Source organism: Poecile atricapillus, chromosome 3 (assembly GCF_030490865.1).
Source record: "Poecile atricapillus isolate bPoeAtr1 chromosome 3, bPoeAtr1.hap1, whole genome shotgun sequence".
NCBI classification, from domain to species: Eukaryota; Metazoa; Chordata; class Aves; order Passeriformes; family Paridae; genus Poecile; species Poecile atricapillus.
The window spans coordinates 66,954,239-66,973,775 of NC_081251.1; the positions used below are offsets into that span (position 1 = coordinate 66,954,239).

The 19,537-nt window shown below is 34.6% G+C and overlaps 1 protein-coding gene across 6 annotated transcripts in view; it reads left to right on the forward strand.

The window, feature by feature from the left end:
* Positions 1-19,537, forward strand: part of STXBP5 (syntaxin binding protein 5) — a 105,780-nt gene that overhangs the window by 80,067 nt on the left and 6,176 nt on the right. For 2 of the 6 annotated variants that reach the window (XM_058834923.1, XM_058834922.1), the window contains exons 20-27: positions 23-82; positions 187-234; positions 7,171-7,221; positions 11,300-11,539; positions 12,961-13,330; positions 15,855-16,020; positions 16,765-16,876; positions 19,020-19,240. In XM_058834923.1, the coding sequence (XP_058690906.1) occupies positions 23-82; positions 187-234; positions 7,171-7,221; positions 11,300-11,539; positions 12,961-13,330; positions 15,855-16,020; positions 16,765-16,876; positions 19,020-19,240 (1,268 nt within the window). The remainder of the gene's footprint in view (positions 1-22; positions 83-186; positions 235-7,170; positions 7,222-11,299; positions 11,540-12,960; positions 13,331-15,854; positions 16,021-16,764; positions 16,877-19,019; positions 19,241-19,537) is intronic. The other 4 variants (XM_058834924.1, XM_058834925.1, XM_058834926.1 and 1 more) reach the window with 2 other exon arrangements.

The window sequence follows — 19,537 nt, forward strand, 5'->3', positions numbered from 1 at the left end:
TTCATTCTGTCTCCACTTGTAGGTTCTGGTTCACCAAACAATTCTGATGATGAACAAAAAATGAATAATTTTATAGAAAAGGGTACAGTATTTTTCTTTTCTTTAGTCTTATTTTTTCTTTAGTTCACGTTTTGATACAATTAGATTGATGATTTTTTTTTTTTTTAATTAAAATATTATTTACAGTGAAGACCAAAAGCAGAAAGTTTTCCAAGATGGTAACCAATGACATAGGTAGGAACTAGAAAAATTCTACTCTTTCTAATCCAGTGCCTTACTCTATGCAGCACTAACCCAGCAGCAAAAAATAAAAGGCAGAAACCAGTCAAATTTCAATGCATTGTGTTATTAATTTTTTTCATTCTTTTTGCTAATTGGTAATTCTATGGGCTGCTTCTGTACTAAATACACTGGGCACAATAATTTTAAAAAATCAAGGAAATTGGTGTTTTAAATTCTCTGATTTTACAATTGTACTTCTCTGTTTTTCTGGATGTGTGAAATTCTAATACATAGTGAGAGTTCAGTCTACGCAAGTCACAACATGATTCCAATACTTTTGCGAAGGTGCACTTGTTTTGGGAACATATGGCTGATACCATTTCTTTTGAATATTTTGTATTCATAGCCATATGGTCAGTTTTTTATATGGCTGTGGTCAAGAAAGAGGTACTATTATGGTTTCATTTATTCATTTGGAAGAGGACTGGCTTTGTATATATGTTTTGTTCCAGAACTCTCTTTACTTTTCTGCATCCAACAGTGACACAATACCCTACCAGCTCTAGACTTGTGTCTTAATTTGGCAACAAAATTGCCTTGGGAGATGTTGTATGCAGGTAGATTGAACCCTTTCACGGCTGGAATGGAAATAACTCTGCTTCTGACAACTGGCTCATTAAATAAATGAAAGCAAGAGGCTGTATGATTTAGCTTTGGGAAAGGCACTCTTCTTCCTTAACTGGGATATGGTTTCTTTCATTGCAGAACCACTTCGCTAATGTTCATTTGTTTTCATTTAGGAAATTAATATATCACAGTAGAATAATTTCATTTCATCTCTTCAGTCAGTTTAGGTTGAAATTATATAGTAAAATTAATTGCTAAGCTACTATTTCACAGGTTGTGTGGAAGCATAGCTTGAGATTAGAGAGGAAGAGATTTCTTTTCCTGAAGTCTCCCTTTGTTTTTTCTGTTTGGCAATGTAAGTTTTATCCTAAAATATGAATCCCTTTCATCATAATTTAGTATTTGAGGCAAAGAATAATTCAGAATTCAGCAAGACAAACAGGAGTATGACAAAGTTATTCTTGAAATTTGAGGTATGGAATGAGAAAGTACTGTACAAAGGACATATTTTTGCCCTGTGTTGAGATCTTCTTGCAGTGACATCAGAAATGGTAGGGAAAACAAATTTTGGTGCAGCAAAAGTCTGAATATAAGTCAAGAAAGCAAATGGCTGTCAATAATACATTATGTCAATTCATCTGTAATTAAAAAGAAATTACTGTCTTTTACACGAGCATTAATATGTTCCCCTAAGGGAAATTCAGGGTAACTAGAACCTAATGTTCAGGTTGAGAAAAACATGAAAAAACCAACACCTAATCTTGTGCATGTTATACCAATGTCCATTGAGGTAATGTTTCCCTTTTGTCTCTTTTGAACATAGACACACTGTCTTGTGCAAAACACATGGAAAATTTGACTAACTGTGACCTGTTTGTTTTTTTTTCCACTTCTTTTCAAAGAGTTACATTAGAGTATTAATAAAGTATGCTAATGAGATTCTATAGAGCCGTTCACATCTGTTTCAGCTGGAAGCCTTTCAACTGAAAGTATTAGGAATGTTTTTCACAGCTAAAAAAAGCAAAACATTCATTTATAAGCAATGCATTCTTCAGGGTGTAAGTTATACTGTGATTTCTGTAATTTGCACAGTTTATTGGAAGCTTAAAGATAATTATTTATTTTGCATTTCCCTAGTTTTGAGTGGTTTGCTGTACACTGAATGTCGTTTCACTACCATGTTTTCTATAGCTTATCTGGCATGCTTATTCTAGCTCTTTCTGAACTTACATTTTAAGCTCTTTCATGTAAATAAAACACCTTTTCTGTGGTAATAGTTGCATGTTTTTTGCTTTTCATTGTTTTAAACTGAATTGACAACCAAATGTGCATGGACAATGAGTTTTGTAAAATATGTCATTGTCATTAACATCACCATGTTGTATGAAACAAATTGTTTGCCATAACTGTGCCCTCAGGGATGGATTTGATGTCTTCGATGTGTATGGCATGGTCATAGCTCTCTGCGCTGGCACACAGAGCAATCCGTTCAAGTGCTTTCCGTTCTTTGTCAATGTGTGAAATACAACCTGCTAAATGAGGTGCAAAACAGAGTTAAAATCATTTACATTGGTAACTTCTGTTGCTGTTAATATCACTGCTGTGTTTGGCACATGGGAACAGGGAGCAAGAGAATACTGCTAGCAGTGTGAAGTAATTTTATTGCAGTGGTAGGGCTGCAAGGGGGTAACATCACACACGCAGTTATAAACACAAAGCCATTGTCTACTTACTACTTTATTGCAACTGATGTAGAGCATCATCATTCCTACAGATTTCTGTAATTAGTGATGGTAACAAACACGGTTTCTATGGTTGGATCAAAAAACCATGTAAAACTGAAACAATAGCCCAAGTAAAGCAATATGTAAATGCTTCATGCATCACCATTTTGATCAGTTGGTCTGGTTTGTTGTTTTCTTCTAAATACTCAACTGTGAATGCTCAGTGCTAAGGAATGGATACTAAATCAAGTTAAAGACCTGTTGTGAATGTGTTGGTTTTGGGTCTTGTTTCCCTTTTATTTGCATCAAAGATGAACCTTGATAAAGTTACACTTTATCTTGGAGATACTGAGATACTTGATTTAAATGAAAATTTCTAAAAATTTTGCAAAGTGCTGTGGCCATTATTGAATCCAGCCCATTCTCTTACAAATGTCACACATTTGAAGGTGTAAACAATATTCTGTGAAGCAATATGCACAAGTATACTAAATGTCGATGAATTTACAGAAAGAAGAATTGGTAAGAAAGTGTTTATTTTCTAAGGCAGTGTCATTTTTATAGGAAGACATTGGAATCCAGCTTCAGTGGAAGCAAAATCTTCAGCTGTTTTACTCATTATTTGGTTCGTTAAGTATTTGGCATGAAGAGATGCAGATGATTAAATATTATAGCTACAAATTGTGTTGGATGTTAAGATGTAATAACCATATCTGGAAAAACCTTTAGTAAAGGTGCCTGCAAAATATGGTAGATTTTACAAACTTTGTAACTGTTCTAATAGGCTACATGTCAAACACTTCTCAGGAAAATTGGTCTTATTTATTTCCTGAACTTTATAAATTTAAAAATAATGGCAAACAGTATTAGTAGACAGATTTAAGTAGTAAAGATTTTATTCCAAAGTTTTATAATCCCCACTGTTAGTATTGACAGAGGTTTCTCACATTTCTTACATTAAAAGTGCATACCTAAACTTTTCAAACATTTCTATAATAATTGACCATTAATGCTGTTTTCGTCAAACCAAATTTTAAGATGTTCATAAAAAGTTCTTATTTTCCCTAATACCAAAGACAGTTTATTTAAATGTGTTTTTAATACTTTGATTGAATTTTGGATGTATCCAACTATATGTTTTCTTACAGTTTCCTGTAAAATGGTTTTATTATTCTCATATGATTTTTAGAGATTTCAACATTTGTTAATTGGTAATGTAAATATTTCACTTTGTGAAGTTGTCAAATATAGAATAATTTAGGAGGTTTGGTATCTAACAAATTCTAAGCTGCTTAGTTATTTCTCATGTGATATTACATGAAATAGGCTTCATAAGCTGTTCTCTTGCTTGTCAAAGCTCCAAGACACATGATCCTTTATAATCTTTAGAATTTTATTTTAAAATAAAAGGAATGGAGGAAAAATCACTATATTGCTTTCAAACTGATGTGCTATACATTGTAAAGTATCAGCTCAGGATAACCAACTGCAAATTAATTGTAACTGTTACTTCTAAGCCACAGCTTGCTATTGAGAAGCCTTCTCATGCTTCAGGTTTTCTTCATTGAATTGAAAGGTGTTCCTTCTACACTGACACATAACATGTTATGGAAAGGCGACCTTTCATATTTTAGCACCTACCTTCCCAAGCCTGACCTGTGAGAAATCTCCGAGAACCCTTGGGTTTGGACGGTTCTCTGATATGATACCTAATTATACATATTGACAGAACATGTTTGTACGCCTGTGTATTACTCTAGATTTTCTAATTTAGAGCAATATCAAATGTAGGTCTAAACCCAGGCAAAACAGTCACTGTTGCCTTGAGCAGCAGTGTGCCAGGAGGAGCACAACAGCTCCCTGATGTCTGTGTCATTGTCTCGTACCAGTCTGGGCCGTGAATGCTGCAGCAACCACCGCCCCCAAGAGAGATATTGAACTCTGATATGCCAGCTACTATTTGAAGTCAGCAGGAGCAGTCAGCATCACCTCTGCCCTGTTGTACAGCTGGAGTGAAAAGCCTGACACTGAATGCTCTTTCTGTAGATCACCATCCTGTATCTTAAGTTTTTCTGATTTATATCACTTGCTTTGTACAAGGCATCTACCACGTTGGTGGTTTTCATCTGAGGCATAAAAAATTTATCAAAATTTATTGAATTTATCAAAAATTGTAAAACTTTAGCCAATGTGAATACAAGCAGGGATTATTTTTTTATAATGTTAGTTAAAAAGGGCTTAGCTGGTGAAATAGTCCTATTTTCTTACTGCATGTTTAGGCAGTTTTTTTTTTTAAACACAAGATGGCACCATTGCTGTTGGAATAGGATCTTATTTCTTATTTACATTTGAATTATTGAGGTTTCTGACACATTAACATGTGTTTTGAAATGTTGGGGGTTTTTTGCATAGCACAGTAATTCACAATTTCCAGTAATGATATCCTTTTTTAACAATTAATGTATCCTCTTGTCCTATTAATGAGGCATAGTTCAGTGTATGTTGAAAATTGTCTGACAAATTTGTTTTATCATACCAGTCTAGTTCACACAGCTGGCCTTTCACTAAGGAACAAAAAGCTAAAACTGGATCAGCTCTCAGAATCCAACACATTTGCCTACAGTTGCTATTATGTGCTATAGTGTTATATAGTATCTGTAACCTTGGATTGATTTTTTTATTTTATTTTTTTAAGTTTTTTTAAGTTTTTTTTTGTCGTTTTCTCCCAGTTGTTAAGATTATGCTAAATGCTTCTATTTGAAAAGCCAAGGGTGTCTGTACTGGTCTTCAATTAGTTGAAGAGGTTAAGGTATTTACATGTGGTGAAAGCTATTAAAAGCCAAAAATAACTCTGTTTATTTTCTGTGTTCATACTTCAAGTTTTGTTCAGTATCTCAGCTCTTAATATTTAAATGTCTTACAGAGAAAACAAGTGTTATGAGGAATGCCCACCTTGTAAATCACTATGCCAGATGAGATTTCATGATCTTGTCCAGAAGCTGATTTAAGTTCAAGCTGATAGCAAAAAGATGGGCTCCTCATCAGTCGTGCTGTTGTGTTCCCAGGTTTTCTGTTTGTATCTCTGAGCTCTGATCTGAAATAGGAGTTGATCTTGTTTGGAAGCAACATTTGGTAGGAACCTCATTCAGATGAGTTTTGGCCTCACTGTTAAGTTGGGTATTTGGCAGTGCTAATGCAAGGATGAGGGTAGAAAACACATAGTTGTGCTGCCCTTTTCAGTTTCAGCCTGTGCTAAAATAGGTGATTAGCATTTCTGCCTGAGAGTAAGTAATTTCAATTTAATTCAAACATACCTTTAACATTGACACATAAAGGAAATTGGAATATTATTTCTGGAGTCTTGTTCTCAAATTTTTATGATGTATGACAGGAATAAAACTGTTCAACTATTCAGATAAACTAGCATTTGCAATATTGATGAGCATAATTGATGATACAGTGAAGTATTTCACCTTTGGAAGAAATGGAAGTAACCTTAAGTCACATGCTCTTCTTCAGGATATTGAAGATTTGGAAATCTTGAAATTGGAATGATTTCTGTTAAAGTGATAATTGGAATGAGGGAACTCTAATTTTAACAGAGAAAAGCAGCAAGATTCAGGCTGCTTTGGGTGGTATCCATTACAAGGTACTCCTAGAATTATGAGGCTATACTCAGTATCTGCTTTAGGAAAAGAAGTATTACCCTTGCAAGATCATAAAGAATTTAATGATATATCAAAACTGAAGCATGTGGTTGGGAGAGAAATATAGAGTGTAGTCCTGGTCTAGCAGATAAACTATATCAAAATAATTCCTTCTCCAGTTATTTGGAAGAAAGATGGAAGGGGTATGCATGCCTACTATTTTATATTTTTATGGTTTTTTTAGCAGCATTTGTTTGTATTCTACTGCAGTTTAAATGGACTGCAAGATTTCTGTTCCTATAAAACCAATTTCTAAGTCAGGAATGAGTTGAAGTACCGTTTTTCACTTGAGCAGTATTATCAAAGTCTTTCTGTTTTTTTGAATGTGTTGCAAGTGTTTGTACACTGCTGATTTTATTATTATTCTCTGTAATGTCTTCATTCTTCTAAGGTTGTGGATTTTATGTCAGGTGATTAGTTTTATACAAATTTGTGTTAATTTTAGTGTAATTTCAAGTTCCTTTTCTTTTTTTTTTTTCTATTTTAAATGTCTCAGGTTTGATCAGAAAATAGGGCATGAGAAATGGGGATGGGATCTTAACTTTTTGTAAGAATCAGTGCACATCCTTGCAATTTTGACCTCTCACCTGAGAAATTAAGGCTGAGCCAAAGCCAAGTTCATCCAATCCATTAAGCCCTTCCTGAAGCCTAAAGGGAAATCAAGCTCAACAAAAGTCATAAGATGCTGTATTTAGGGATATTGCTGTCTTCCAAGATTTAGTTTGCACCCCTCACTTGAGGAAGTGAGGCTCTGCTTTAGTGGAAATACTTTAAAGTACTTCAATGAATGTAATAATCAATTATATATTAAATATTGTGAAAGAAGCAAATAAGGAACCCGGAAAATTATGTTTATTCTTTTTAAAAAAAAGATATACTTCACTTTTCAGCAAAGATGTCCAGGAAGCTAAGTTTGCCAACTGAGTTAAAGCCTGATTTAGGTAAGTTTATATAGTTAATTTTATTTTTACTAAATCTGAATGTGAGTATGTTAAAGTAAGAGGCCTAAGTTATGTAAGCGATCGTGACTTTATTTGCATTTATCTGAAGTGTAGAAATAAAATTGTAATTCCACTCTTTTTGGGGACTCTCAGGCACAAAATGTCATTGCTGTCATCATAAGGTAAGCCTGCAATTCCTGTATATGGCTTATCACACTTTCATCATAATTTTTAGGCATCTGTCACACATCAGTAGTGCTGTGATGGCAAAAGCGTGAATAAGCAGACGGCATTAGGAAAGCTGCTGTCTGTGTAAGACCATCTGATACACTTTAAATTGAGAAATGAAATATCTTAACAGGATATGTTGAGGTGCTCTCAGCAAATAGTTGGCTGTAGTTTTATAAATGTTAATTGTCTTGTGACCACTCTCTCTAAAGTAAAGCAATATACAGCTGTTTGGATGGATGACCAGTCTGAGAATTGATTTTTCTTAAAAATGCACAGTAACTTTTTAAATAAGGATCAGTTCAGTTTTGAGGTCTGTAGTACTAAAGGTCATTGTGTTGCCTAACTAAAACAGCATACAAATGAGTAGGTTGGGGTTTTTTAAATATTCTGAGTGCCAGCTCTTAGATCAGATCCAACTCCTCTGACTTGTTCTCTAGAGATGATGGGGGACCACTGTAGACCTACAGTAATAAATGCAGCTGCCTTCTGCCTGCCACAGCTTGCTCCTCTTTCTGCAGCAGAATTGCTACCACCAGCCCAGCAGAAGACAGCCAGGATCAGTCTGGCAGCTGTAGCACTGTGTGTTTGCCAGGTGCTGCTGCTGTCACCAGGGGGAAATGTCTGCGGCACTGGGATATTCTGAAACTGAGCTGGACCACCCTGATTTACAATTACAGCTTGCACCTCTCAGGGAAATGTGAATTTGGAAGCAATCCTCAGAGATTCTTTATCCAAGGGTTGGCAAAGATCCTTTGGCAGGGATACGGATGTTTTGACAATTTAACCTCTGATCTATTCATGAGCCTCCAATAAATAAGTTTTTAGACATATACCAGATGAAGTTTCACTGTTGTGTAGTCTAATTAGACAGATTTCCTATTATTTAATCAAACTTCCTTGCTTCCATATGAACTTTTTCTTGTCCTTTCCATGATGAACAGGGATTACAAGTACTCCCTATCTTAGTATTTTTTTTATGCTGTTGAAATCTGTCATCATATCTCTAATTTAATTTTTACAGATTTTTTTTCTTTACAGAATTCAGTTTGTTCTTCTCTAGGTTATTGTATCTAAACCTAGGGTGGCTTCTGTTAATCTCCTCTGGAACTGAAATTTTTCCACATCTTTCTAAGCTTGGTGTCGGGAACTAGAGCGATTTGACTGTGGCCATGTTGGCACAGAAGAGCAGAAGAATTTGACGACTCTTCAATATGTTTCTGTTGTTCCACTCTATGTTTACAAATGTTTTAGGGATAATTTTGGTATAGGGTGAATTTCATACTTGGCAAACTGGAACACATTTATACTTAAATATTAACCAATTTGCTGTTTTACTCACAGTTCTTTGATGGCAGTAAGTACTTGGAAGTGTTACTTTTCCCTAATGAAGACTGGTGAAAAGTGAATGCTGATTTTTTTTTCAGCACTTTCCAATCTTGAAAGAGTTACAGTGTTTTCTACATCACTTAATATTTGCTGTTTACTGAAATAATGGAAAGGGTTTTTTGTCACATCATTTCTGATAAACTCATAAAATAGTTTGTACCTTCTGAATTGTAATAGCCTTTAACTGGTTTTGACTGCATGTATGTGGATATCTGTGCTTAGAGACCTAATTTTGTTCTGAATAAAATTCTTCTAGGTTTTCAGGTCTGTAAATCATTTTCTTAAGCATTTGCATTTAATTTTGCTTCTATTTTTTCTCGTAGCGATATAGCTTTTGCATAGTGTTTTTCAGTGTTGGCTTGCTTGTATTTTTGTCACTTATGTGGCCATATCTATTGGCTGTAGGCAACAACTGAAATGCCTTTCTCCTAAATTCATTATCCTTATCATTGTCTCTTGTTTCTTTCCATGGCTTCTTGAAACCTCCTCTTCCATGATCTTCTTTCAAATTAGTTTTCTGTCTTTAGATCTTTAACCGGCTTCTTTTCCTTTCTGAGCAGATAAAATCTAAACTATGTGTTTCTGTATTTATTCTTTGCTTTCTAAAACAGAAGTTATCTTCATCATACCCTTGTCTGCATTATACCATTGCTTTTCAATGTTCTAATTCAGTGATTAAGATGCTACTGCCACTAGGTGCTATTCCTTGCTTTACTTCCTCAAAAGAGCCTCATCTTTCCATCCTTCTGATGGTGCTTAGTGATTCATCACACTGCTGTTCCTTCCTCTTCATCTGAATCTAATCCATTTACAGACTTCTTTCTTGACTTCATGATAACTAGGATGCAGTAATGCAGTTAAGCTTTTAACCCTCTGTTCTCTCTTCTGAATGGATTGTCCACCCTCAAAAATGCCCATATTGTCTGGCAAGTTAGATTTACTGGTTTTCTCCTGTCCATTCCAATGCTTTTGGAATTTGTACAAATAGTCTTCAACTAGCTAGAACTCACAAATGCACATGTAAAGCTATTCTTATTGCAGTTAGGGTAAGATTGATTATATTCAGACTGATTGATCCATGTTAAAGTTGAAAAAAATAATTAAATTAGTAAATATTCAAGCCTGGAAAAAACAAGCATCATAAGAGGTGGTGGTCATTAGAAGACTCATAAAAACAAATTATTGTTTTACACGGGATTTACTGTTTTTAATGTGAAAACTTAGTATGTCAACATCTGAGTTTACTGAGTTAGTTTCTATAATTCATGTTTTATATTTGACAGCTAAAATTCAACAGGACAATGTTTTTTTCTTTCCCTGTTGGAATGAGGCAATTATCTCCTGAGAAGTTCCGCTGTTTGTGTTAAGTAGATGTGTGTATTTAATCAGTCAAAATCTAGTAGGTATGCTTTCCAAATGCATGTTAGATATTCTTTGTAGAAAGATTTTCAATAATTTAATGAAACTAACATAGTAATAGTTCCAAATAGTACATGGTTGAATTTTGTTCTTTAGCTCTTAATCCTGCTTTAAGATATCAATTGCATCTCTACCCTACTCAAAAGATTTTTTGAGGTTTTTTTTTAAAAAGCGTAGCATAAATTGCATCAAACTTTTGCTGGTGAGGGCTGTCTTGTGCTAAAACTTGGTAATTATGAAATAAGAAAGTATAACATTAAATTCGGTGTCTGCTGATATATTAGGTATTGCCACACCTACAGATAGCATACAGCAAGAGTGGAGCAATACATTTATTTTTGTTAATGTTAGAATTCACTTGTTGCTAAACAGTGAGCAAAACATCCGGAAAAGCTTTAGTGCTATTACTGGAACTATGCTACAGCATTCCAAGTGGGAATCTTCAGCTTTGCATAGCAGTACCAGGTGCCATTTGATAGCATTTGTTTTTCTCTTAATAAAAGTTTGGGGGTGTGTAAATAACCTGTTAGATCTCCTGTACACGGTTTCCTAAAGTGGAACAATACTGTGAGTCATTACAGGTTCCATGCTATCATGCTGTGCAGATGTCACTGCATTTCCTAAACTGAAATGGTTGTATCTTCCTAAGATTAGTTAACTGTGATCCATGGGAGCCAATATTTTTTCATCTGATCAATGAACTAATTGGCAGAGAGGTCTCTAATCCAACTTTTTTAGAGGACTACCACCTGATGACTATTATCCTCTGGCTCTAGAAGATGTAGATCTAGATCTAGAAATGTGCCTTAAAATTGTTCGTGATAATTACCTAATGGCAACCTCTGCAAATAAGATTAGGTGCTTTGCTCAAGAAACAGCTGGAAACTGGGGAATAAGGAAATATGACTAAGTAAGGATAGGGGTACATAAATTAATAGCGTTATACTTAGTATAATTGACGCTAAAGAACAGAAAAAATAGTCAAATTCTCTTAAACCCTGCAATTTGCCATTCTTTTTAATTAATACTGATTTATTTTCAGATGTCAAAGACAACTCTTTCAGTCGATCCCGGAGTTCTAGTGTAACTAGCATTGATAAAGAGTCACGTGAGGCAATTTCAGCTCTTCATTTTTGTGAGACGTTCACAAGAAAAGCTGATACATCACCTTCCCCTTGCCTGTGGGTTGGGACCACGCTGGGTACAGTGCTTGTCATTGTACTGAACTTACCCCCAGGAGGAGAGCAAAGACTTCTTCAGCCAGTAATTGTTTCTCCTAGTGGTATGTACAAAGCAGACACGCTAAAGTATGCTTTGATAAAGTGTTGTTGTTCTTCATATTTTTTTAAGAAACTGTTTGGGATTTTCTTTTCAATTTTTGATTAATTAAAAATATTCCATTGTTTTAGCTGCTAAGTGTAACAATATAGACTGGTTACTGGTTACCAGAGTTTCTCAAATTGGGAAAGTGTAAAGTACAATTTCATAAAATATAAAAATACAACTTTAGTGTTTACTTGCTGAGAAAACAATGTTTGCAGTTGTTAAACGGAGATAGCAGAAGAGATGAATAGTATCAAATGCTCAGTTTATTCTTGTGGTTTTAGTCATGGGGTAAGAATCAATCAATTTTCCTGCAGCAAGAAAAGGGAGTGCAAACTGAGGCTGTAAATTGAACAACTAGCTTGATATATTAGTGGAAAATATATTCCTTTGGATTGCTGTGAAAGGTCTTGTATCTTGTTTTTCTGATGCACAGCAACTTATTTTGTTATAATTATGTAATAACGGTTCATTGGATATACTGTTAGTCATAGATTTAACTTACGTGCTACCACTGTTTAATGCAAGACATGCTGCTCTAGTCCATTTTGCTACACAGATGGTATCAAACATAGAAATGTTTGATGCACTGCATTGAAATGCAATGCTGTTTGATTGGAGGAATGATTAGGAGTGGCCATCTACACCGTAGATGGGATTTTTGCCCATCAAGTGAGGTATTGGCTGCAGTGGTCAGATTTGGTAGCATTTGGTCATAAAGGCAATCAGGCTAGGCAGTGTGTTTCCTCTTTGGATCTGCGGCATAATCCTTAAAAGATATTGCTTTATATTTTGTACTTAGCAAATGTTCATGTTGTTATTTATGTGTGAATAAATTAAAGTAAAATAAAATTTGTTCGCTTAAGATCTGGCCTACAGAGACAGTGATTTGAGCAGTAAGAAAAGAAAACTTTTTCATTCAAGCTAGAGAAGTGGATGGAAGTGTGAACTACAGGGGAGAAATAAAAAAAACCACAGATGCTTGTTTCTGAACCAATTGAAGGAAAAGGTGGTGCTCAGCTTTGACTAATAATAACATTTATTGTTGGTATTAAACATACTGTGTACTTATCAGGAGAAAATGAAATTAGTTGTATTTGTGACACTAAATTTAAATTCAAATACATTTCCCTTGAAGTTAATGAAAGAGTATGTACCCACTTTACCCTTGAAAACTGGTTTAACATTTTCCTGATTACATTTGTGCTTCATTGGTTTTTAGATAAATACCCAAGGTTTGTGTACATCTGTTTTTCTAGGGAGACAAATTGAAGTTCTTGTTTTCTTTTCATTCTCCTAGCTTCTTAAAGGGATGTTTTGTAGCTTAAAAAGTGATTTAGGAGAACTGTTTTAGAAATGTGCTCAACTACTCTTTCCTAGGAACCATCCTGAGGCTAAAAGGTGCAATCTTGAGAATGGCTTTTTTGGACACCACAGGATCTTTGGTCCCACCAGCACATGAACCCTGGAGAGAACACAATGTTCCTGAAGATAAAGATGAAAAAGAAAAAGCGAAAAAGCGACGACCTGTCTCAGTGTCCCCTTCTTCCTCTCAGGAAATCAGTGAAAACCAATATGCAGTGATATGTTCAGAAAAGCAAGCAAAAGTTATCTCACTGCCATCCCAGAACTGTATTTATAAGCAAAATATAACAGAGACTTCTTTTGTTCTTCGTGGAGACATAGTGTCATTGAGTAACAGTATCTGCCTTGCATGTTTCTGTGCCAATGGACATATTATGACTTTTAGGTAAGATCTGTTTGATAGTAACTTAAATATAAAAAGGAATAGTCTTCTGCAACACAGAAAGGTTCCTTTTTCCACAGGATGATGAATTTTTAAAAAATTACAGTCACTCAGGGTTGATGAATCTCTAACACTTGAGCCTGAATAATTTTGATTGTACATTCCTATTAGTTGTGTCTTTAACACATGAAAAGGTTTCATCACTTCAGCTCAAGCTAGATTGATTCAACACATAGTTCCAAACAGGTGATATAGATCCATTACTTTAAGTTTGTCTGAAAGTTGAATTTACTTCTTGATGGGTAAAACTACCTTGAGTTAGACCTTTAGCTTCTACCTGACCAGAACTCTGCCTGTTTTTGTGCAGGTATTTTGATCCCACCCATGCCTCAGTATTATGTTGTATAGCCTGATTGTATCTTAAAAGCCTTAAACTTAGTCTATGAAGTCAAGATTAACTGCTAGCAGCAGTTAGTATAGTAATGAGTCATCTAAAGTAAGGGGTTTAAGTTATGAGTTTAAACGTGTTGTAGTAGTAGAAGTTCTTAAATATACTTACGGGTCACCTGTGTAATCTTCATGTCCTTTATCTTAAATGTTTCTAAGTGCTATTTTATTCTGAACAAGCAGTGTGTATATACTTATCCCCTTGCACCTGCAGTTTAGTTGTGGCCTAATGATAAGATGAATGCAGAACATGGCCCTACAACATTGTGCCAGTAAAGTTCCTAAAAGATTATTTTTAAGGTTATGAAAAGAAGCTTTCAGCTTGGAAAATTCTATAAAAAATATTTCTTTAGCAAGTTTTTAGAAGTAAAACTAAAACTGATACAATCAAAACTTGCTTTTTAATTGTAGTATGTAAGTCTTTAACTCCATTGGTGTATATCCCATGTTTTATGTATTCTAAACATCTCTTAAAAAATGCTGTTCACCTTGCAGGGCAAACACTATTGTTTTTCCCAATTAAAACCAAACTTAGTAATGTTCAGATACCATATAGTGAAACAAATCCTGTCTTCTTCAGGATTCATGTTGTTTTCTAATGAACTCAGCATTTGTGCTAAGTTATAAATGCTGAATAGTTACCTTGTGTGGGGAAGTTGGACTCCAAAGCTGAGCTCCATTTTGTAAGCCTAAGTAGCTGCTGGGGAATGGACCTTACATGCAGTTTGTGTAAAGTTGTCAGAGCACTGCATCATACCCAAGATGCCCTGATACTTAACTACTGATATAAATCCAGATAGGACTTAGTAACAGACAAACCTGTAACAGAAATTATGAAAAAGCTCTCATGGATGTCATGCTTGTCCTATTTGATCTAATGTTTTTGTGCTTTGAAGCAGTAAGAATGTTTTATGCTCCCATTGATCTGAAGCAAAACACTTCCCTGTTACTGACTCTCTTAGGAGTATTCTTATTTTGGGTACATGCATGGCAGAGGTGTCATATCTGGGTGATATGCTTACAAGAGAATATTGCTTGTTATTTCTTACTTTTAAAATTTGCCTCCAAAGGCAATCTCAGCATCATGCAGAAAAAGAAAAAACAAAACAAGGCAGCCTGATACTGTTCTGGTTACTGCATCTTTCTCTGGGTATAACTTCAGTTTGCCCCTTTGCTGCTTTTTTAGTGTCTAGAATTAATAACTTTATGCAGATGGTGTCTGCAGCAGAAGCTGTTTATTGTATTATTGGGACATTGACAGCTAACAACTTTTGTCATTTTTTTAAGAGAACTTCACAGGGATTGTTTGAGACAGTGGTTTATTTTTGGTTCTATTTGTCAAGAAATTGGGTGTTTTGTCTTTTCTTACTTGCACTTATTATCACATTGAGGGAGAGGAATGTTTGGTAGGGGAATATTGTTCTAGCCCAAGTGTGCTGTCTGTTCTTCAGTAGATTGATACAGTAAGTTCTGCAGTTACATGCACAGAATCAGTAAATACAAGGTAAGCAAACTCTGCTCTAAGAGGACTTTCCCTTCAATATCTAGTCAGGAGATAAAAGGGGGACTTAATTCATAAGATTGTTTAAGGCTACTGTGTTCTGCTTTCCTTTGTCAGCACACTCATATTTCTACATTTTCTCAAGGAGAGGTCTTTCTTTTAGACTTGTATTTTTAGTCAAGGAGAAATTATTAACCTAAGAGAAGAGACAGGATGTTTAATTGTAAACTCTTGGTAGATACTTATCAAAATGCCTTGGTAATTATTAAGTAATGCCTAATTCATTAAATAGTGAATTTGTGATTTATATGCTCAGACTAACATTTAAAAAAATGCATTTAATTGCATCTGTGATGCAGATGTTTAAATTTCACTTTTGAGGAGCTACCTTAAAAAATCTGATGTTTTGAGATTCTGTAATGTCATTAAATGAAAAATTAAATAAATTAAATTAAAAAATATAATTAAATTTAAATTAAATAGAGAAAAAAATACATATTTCAGTTTAAGAATGAGCCATTTGATCAATAATTGACATTTCTGCTATATTTAATGGGCTTTTTAATTATTTTCCTTAAGTTTGCCAAGTTTAAGGCCATTGTTGGATGTATATTACCTGCCACTCACCAATATGAGGATAGCCAGAACATTCTGCTTCACCAATAATGGACAAGCACTCTATCTTGTCTCACCAACTGAAATACAGAGGCTCACCTACAGCCAGGAAACATGTGAAAATCTTCAGGTATAGAACTCTTTTTAAAAAATCACATTTTTCTTAGATGCATTATGAGCTGAGCATTTAGGCTTTTGTTTTGATATTTTTTTTTTCCCCTTTTGTTTTCTTTCTCTGTAAACTCTGATTCTGCATGAGTCATTTCTACATTAAATTTTTGTTTCATCCGTGCTATTGTAGCTGAATCAGTTTCTTGCTTAATTTCGTTTTGTTCAACAGGAAATTTCCTCTTTTAGCATGCAGTTAAAATTCCCTTGATCAATTGACGCATGCTGACACAAGTGGGGAATGCTAACTCAGGATATTTGAAGGAAACTATTAAGTCTCAGGGGTATTAACTACTTCTCAGTCATGCTTCAGCTTGGTAGTTGTATAGAATAATGAAATAGCAGAGTTGCAGGTTTTACTTTCATACTGCTACATGGATATAAGTATTTGTAGATAGAGTTTCAATAGAATGAAGTCAGGAGTTTTGTCCAAGTTGTTGAGGGGCAAGTTAGCTTTACTTGAATGCATTTCTTTGCTTCTGAATTCCAAGAGCTCTGAGCTTGCAACCATCAAATGCAGATGGTTTGGACAAATTCCTTAAAATGTTTTTATTTTTCCATTTTCTACATCACCTTGCAAAAGCAGATGCCCATTAAAGCATATTCATCTTGAAATTCAAAGCCATTAAATAAATCCTGAAAGTGAAAGAATATTCCATTCTTTTTAATAATTTCTGCTTTGTTACGTCTCTTTTTCATTGCAAAGGAAATGTTGGGTGAGCTCTTCACTCCTGTAGAAACACCAGAAGCACCAAACAGAGGGTTCTTTAAAGGCCTGTTTGGAGGTGGGGCACAGTCACTTGACAGAGAAGAACTCTGTAAGTTATTATTAATTGTTATTTTTCTGGTATTTCTTCCCAAGGAAGTCAGTGATCCTTGATAAATGTATTACTTGTGTTGATAGAATGTTACCTTTGTGAAGAGGAAAGTAAAATAGGGAGTGACAAATACTTTTTTTCATAGGTTTTATGTTTTTATCTTACCAACAAGGTCAGAAAAGCTTGGCATGTTTTTTTTCACAGATTCTTTTAGCTCATTTATTCAGCACTAGATGAGTTATTCCATTTCTTGTTTTATAATCTTATTTTTATTGATCTTTCTGAAGCCTGTTGTACTGACCATGATTCTATTTATGCTGATAAGCTGAAAGGGACTGCTTTTGTAGAATTCTGTTCTGGACAGTAAGATTATTGAAACTTAACTCCACTTCAGTTATTTGCCACATTTTCCTTGCTTTACTTGTACAGAGATGCCTTAGGAATGACAGCAAGGACAGAACTGTTTGATATTTTAATTCTGTCTTTTGTTTATAGGGCAGTAAAATTTAGATTTGGCAAAATTTTCATTGCTTTATAATTTCCTCTTTTTTTTTTTTGATTACACCTTTTTTTTTTTTTTACTATGGTGACATTTAGCACTTTACTATATTTAAGTAAAATAGCTTCCATTTATTTATTTAGATATTTTCTGGATGCAACACCATATTATGCAAGCTTATTTTTAAGAACCTTTTTCTTATTAACATGAAATGTATCTATCAAAATGGAAAAGGTGCCTTGCTAGTTCTTTCTTTTATGGTGGTTCTTTTGATCTCTACAGAATAAAAATTAGATTTTATTACTTGTGCTTGCACATTTTGAGCAAATATCAGATATTTAGATAATTAGACGTCACTTCTTCAGGTCAGGTTTCTTCTTTGGGTGTTTTGAATATATATATATATACGTATATAGACACACACATATGTAATACTATGGAAGGTTGGTCGAGTATTCTAGTAGAGAAATCTATGTGCACAGATTATAATTTAATATGACTGAGACAGAGGAAGAATACCTTGTAACTTTAGAAGCTATATCTTTATATCATTTCAAGTTTCAATACCATTAAGTTTTTGCTTGAATCTTTAGAAGGAAAGTAGTATTGAAAGGAAGAAAAAAAATCTTAATGACTTGTATCCTGACAGAGAGTTCAATGATAATTCAAAAGACATTTAAGACTATCTTTAAAGTAGCCATATATACCATGAGGGTCACAGCAGAATCTGTAATAAGTGAAATTATTTCTCTTTCTTATTTTGAGAATTCACAGAAAGGTGTTTATAGTATTAATTTAAATGTAAATCATTCTTAATAGAAGTATAAAATCAAATCAGAGAGTCTTGAAATACTGCATCAAAACGTATTTAACCAGTTAATATTATTTTTCGTAGAGGTAAAAAGAAAATATTTAAACCATATTTCATTGTACTCAGATCTCTTTAGTCTATACAATTCTTCATGGGATTGGCACATCAAGTGTCTAGAGTTTATTGGGTGGCTGATGTCCCATTAAGAGCAAAGTCGATGCAGTCAGTGCCATCACTGGAGTCTGGAGCTGTGTGCTGACTTGTTCTTACAGCCATACTGTCTTTTTACTTTTTTTGTTTGTTTGTTTTTGTTTTGCAAGTTTTTTACAATAATGACAGCACAGACACCTCATCTTCAGGTGTCTGCATGGAAAATTGAACTTACATCAAAAGAAACTTCTGCTGTTGGAATTGGGCTGGCTGGCTAACATACCAGCAAAGCACTTCCAGAACTAACCACAACTTTCATTTTCAAAACCCTGCTGTGTCTGTTGAACTCAACACACATTCCACATGAAATAAGCTGCACTGTCTGGTGAAGTGTTTTTTAACAATTCTATTGGATGAACATCAGAATTCTAATTTCACATTTGAACTATGAAGAGCTTACAATTTTATAACCTGCCTGGAAACTTGAAAATACGGTTGAATGTCTCAGTTCTAATGTAGTAACATCTACTAATGTGGAGTAGTGAGTGTTGCTCATAGTCATACCTACAAGTAGCTGTTTGGTCTCCATGCTAAGAAATTACAGCTCTAGTTTCAGTGATATTTATGTCACAATGACAGGAAACTTACTATTCTGTATTTGCTGCTTTTGCGAATGCCTCCAGTTGGAGAATCAGCATCTGGGAAGGCATCAAGGAGTCTTGCCCAGCATATTCCAGGACCTGGGGGTATTGAAGGTGTCAAAGGAGCAGCATCCGGTGTAGTTGGTGAACTGGCACGAGCCCGGTTGGCACTGGATGAAAGAGGACAGAAACTGGGAGAACTGGAGGAGAAAACTGCAGCTATGCTTTACAGTGCTGATTCTTTCTCAAAACATGCTCATGAGGTGAGTATGTTAAACTGAACATTAAACTGATTGTCAGATGAATGTGATTTCTGCAAGTGATTGAGCTAACATGCCTTTGCATGCTAGAGGTATCTAAAGGGCATGCAGTATCATTGATAAAGGATACTTTCATCCATCATTTGTTACTCCTAACAATTAAGTACTAATTGTAAACAGCTTTGTCTCATGGCACATTGCTCTAGAGCATGCAGTCTGCTGGAGTGGCATGTAAGCTTCTAAATGTGCAACTCAATCCCCATTAATGAAAACGTTACTTATTGTCACTGAATTAATAAG